This window comes from Echiichthys vipera (genome assembly GCF_963691815.1).
Source record: "Echiichthys vipera genome assembly, chromosome: 21".
NCBI classification, from domain to species: domain Eukaryota; kingdom Metazoa; phylum Chordata; class Actinopteri; order Perciformes; family Trachinidae; genus Echiichthys; species Echiichthys vipera.
In genome coordinates this window covers 25,940,255-25,942,754 of record NC_139846.1, presented here as the reverse complement: position 1 = coordinate 25,942,754, position 2,500 = coordinate 25,940,255, and the positions used below count along the sequence as shown (strand labels likewise).

General features: G+C 44.2%; 1 protein-coding gene across 1 annotated transcript in view; it reads left to right on the top strand.

Annotated features, from left to right (window-relative positions):
• LOC310963503 (tomoregulin-1-like) overlaps positions 1-2,500 on the top strand; it is a 21,992-nt gene that overhangs the window by 209 nt on the left and 19,283 nt on the right. Inside the window, exon 1 of the mRNA XM_083936364.1 lies at positions 1-357. This exon is cut by the window's left edge and continues 209 nt beyond it. Within this exon, the coding sequence (XP_083792490.1) occupies positions 216-357 (142 nt within the window). The 5' untranslated portion in view covers positions 1-215. The remainder of the gene's footprint in view (positions 358-2,500) is intronic.

Here is a 2,500-nt window from a genome sequence, read left to right as displayed (position 1 = left end):
CCTTTATTCCTCCTTTCATTCCTCCCTTTATTCATCCCTTTATTCCTCCCTTTATTCCTCTTTTATTCCTCTTTATTCCTCCTTTTCTGAGGCGTGTTTTCCATTCTCGACTCCAGAAAAACAGATTTCTCTTTCTATTTCTCTCTCTTTCTCTGCACATCCCTCTCTTTATTTCTCTCTCTCTCTCCTTCTCTCCCTCCCTCCCTCCCTCCATCATGGCCCCAGTGTGCCGGTTCTCCTGGACCCGCTGTCTGCTGGTTCTGCTGGTCCTCCCCGCCGCCTGGAGCTCGTTCCCCCGCGGCGGTGCTGCGGACTGCGGCCCCGGGAAGGCCTCCTCCTCCTCCGCCGACTGCCCAGGTGAGACTTCCTGTTTACACCTGGACCCGGCTCACCTGAGGCCCTGGTCCCGAGGCCGGGGTTCAGGTCTCAGGCTGGAGGTCAGAGGTCACAGGTATTGATCTGATCAGCTGTTTGCAGGATGACGTCATTCATTCATTCACTTTAACACACGTTTAGTCTCCTAGAGGACACTTTAGCACACGTTTATGCTCCTAGAGGACACTTTAACACACGTTTATGCTCCTAGAGGACACTTTAACACACGTTTATGCTCCTAGAGGACACTTTAGCACACGTTTATGCTCCTAGAGGACACTTTAACACACGTTTATGCTCCTAGAGGACACTTTAACACACGTTTATGCTCCTAGAGGACACTTTAACACACGTTTATGCTCCTAGAGGACACTTTAACACACGTTTATGCTCCTAGAGGACACTTTAACACACGTTTATGCTCCTAGAGGACACTTTAGCACACGTTTATGCTCCTAGAGGACACTTTAACACACGTTTATGCTCCTAGAGGACACTTTAGCACACGTTTATGCTCCTAGAGGACACTTTAACACACGTTTAGTCTCTTAGAGGACACTTTAGCGCACGTTTATGCTCCTAGAGGACACTTTAACGCACGTTTATGCTCCTAGAGGACACTTTAGCACACGTTTATGCTCCTAGAGGACACTTTAACACACGTTTATGCTCCTAGAGGACACTTTAGCACACGTTTATGCTCCTAGAGGACACTTTAACACACGTTTATGCTCCTAGAGGACACTTTAGCACACGTTTATGCTCCTAGAGGACACTTTAACACACGTTAATGCTCCTAGAGGACACTTTAACACACGTTTATGCTCCTAGAGGACACTTTAACACACGTTTATGCTCCTAGAGGACACTTTAACACACGTTTATGCTCCTAGAGGACACTTTAACACACGTTTATGCTCCTAGAGGACACTTTAGCACACGTTTATGCTCCTAGAGGACACTTTAACACACGTTTATGCTCCTAGAGGACACTTTAACACACGTTTATGCTCCTAGAGGACACTTTAGCACACGTTTATGCTCCTAGAGGACACTTTAACACACGTTTATGCTCCTAGAGGACACTTTAACACACGTTTATGCTCCTAGAGGACACTTTAACACACGTTTATGCTCCTAGAGGACACTTTAACACACGTTTATGCTCCTAGAGGACACTTTAACACACGTTTATGCTCCTAGAGGACACTTTAACACACGTTTATGCTCCTAGAGGACACTTTAACACACGTTTATGCTCCTAGAGGACACTTTAGCACACGTTTATGCTCCTAGAGGACACTTTAACACACGTTTATGCTCCTAGAGGACACTTTAACACACGTTTATGCTCCTAGAGGACACTTTAGCACACGTTTATGCTCCTAGAGGACACTTTAACACACGTTTATGCTCCTAGAGGACACTTTAACACACGTTTATGCTCCTAGAGGACACTTTAACACACGTTTATGCTCCTAGAGGACACTTTAGCACACGTTTATGCTCCTAGAGGACACTTTAGCACACGTTTAGGCTCCTAGAGGACACTTTAGCACACGTTTATGCTCCTAGAGGACACTTTAACACACGTTTATGCTCCTAGAGGACACTTTAACACACGTTTATGCTCCTAGAGGACACTTTAACACACGTTTATGCTCCTAGAGGACACTTTAACAGCGCTTGAACACATCATCTGTATTGTTTCTATGACGATAACGTGATGAAGTGCAATAATCCGTTTATATCAGTTTGTTTATTTCACAGTAATAAACCGTTTCATGGAATCAGAAAACTTTTACTTCTACGATATTTTGAAACGACACAGAAAAAAGGAAGTATTTAATATTATAAACGTGTTTATTACACAATAAAATACAGTTTTAATGATTTAACATAGGTCTTTCAGAATAAAAGCATCAACTGAAGCTTTTCTGCTGGAGTGAGTTTGAAACAGAAAGAAAGGTTCAACGTATCCACCAGCATACACACACACACACACACACACACACACACACACACACACACACACACACACACACACACACACACACACACGATACTCCCTCCTTTAACCCCACCCTGTTTCTCCGGCCTGTAATTAACCCTAAAATAGAGAGGA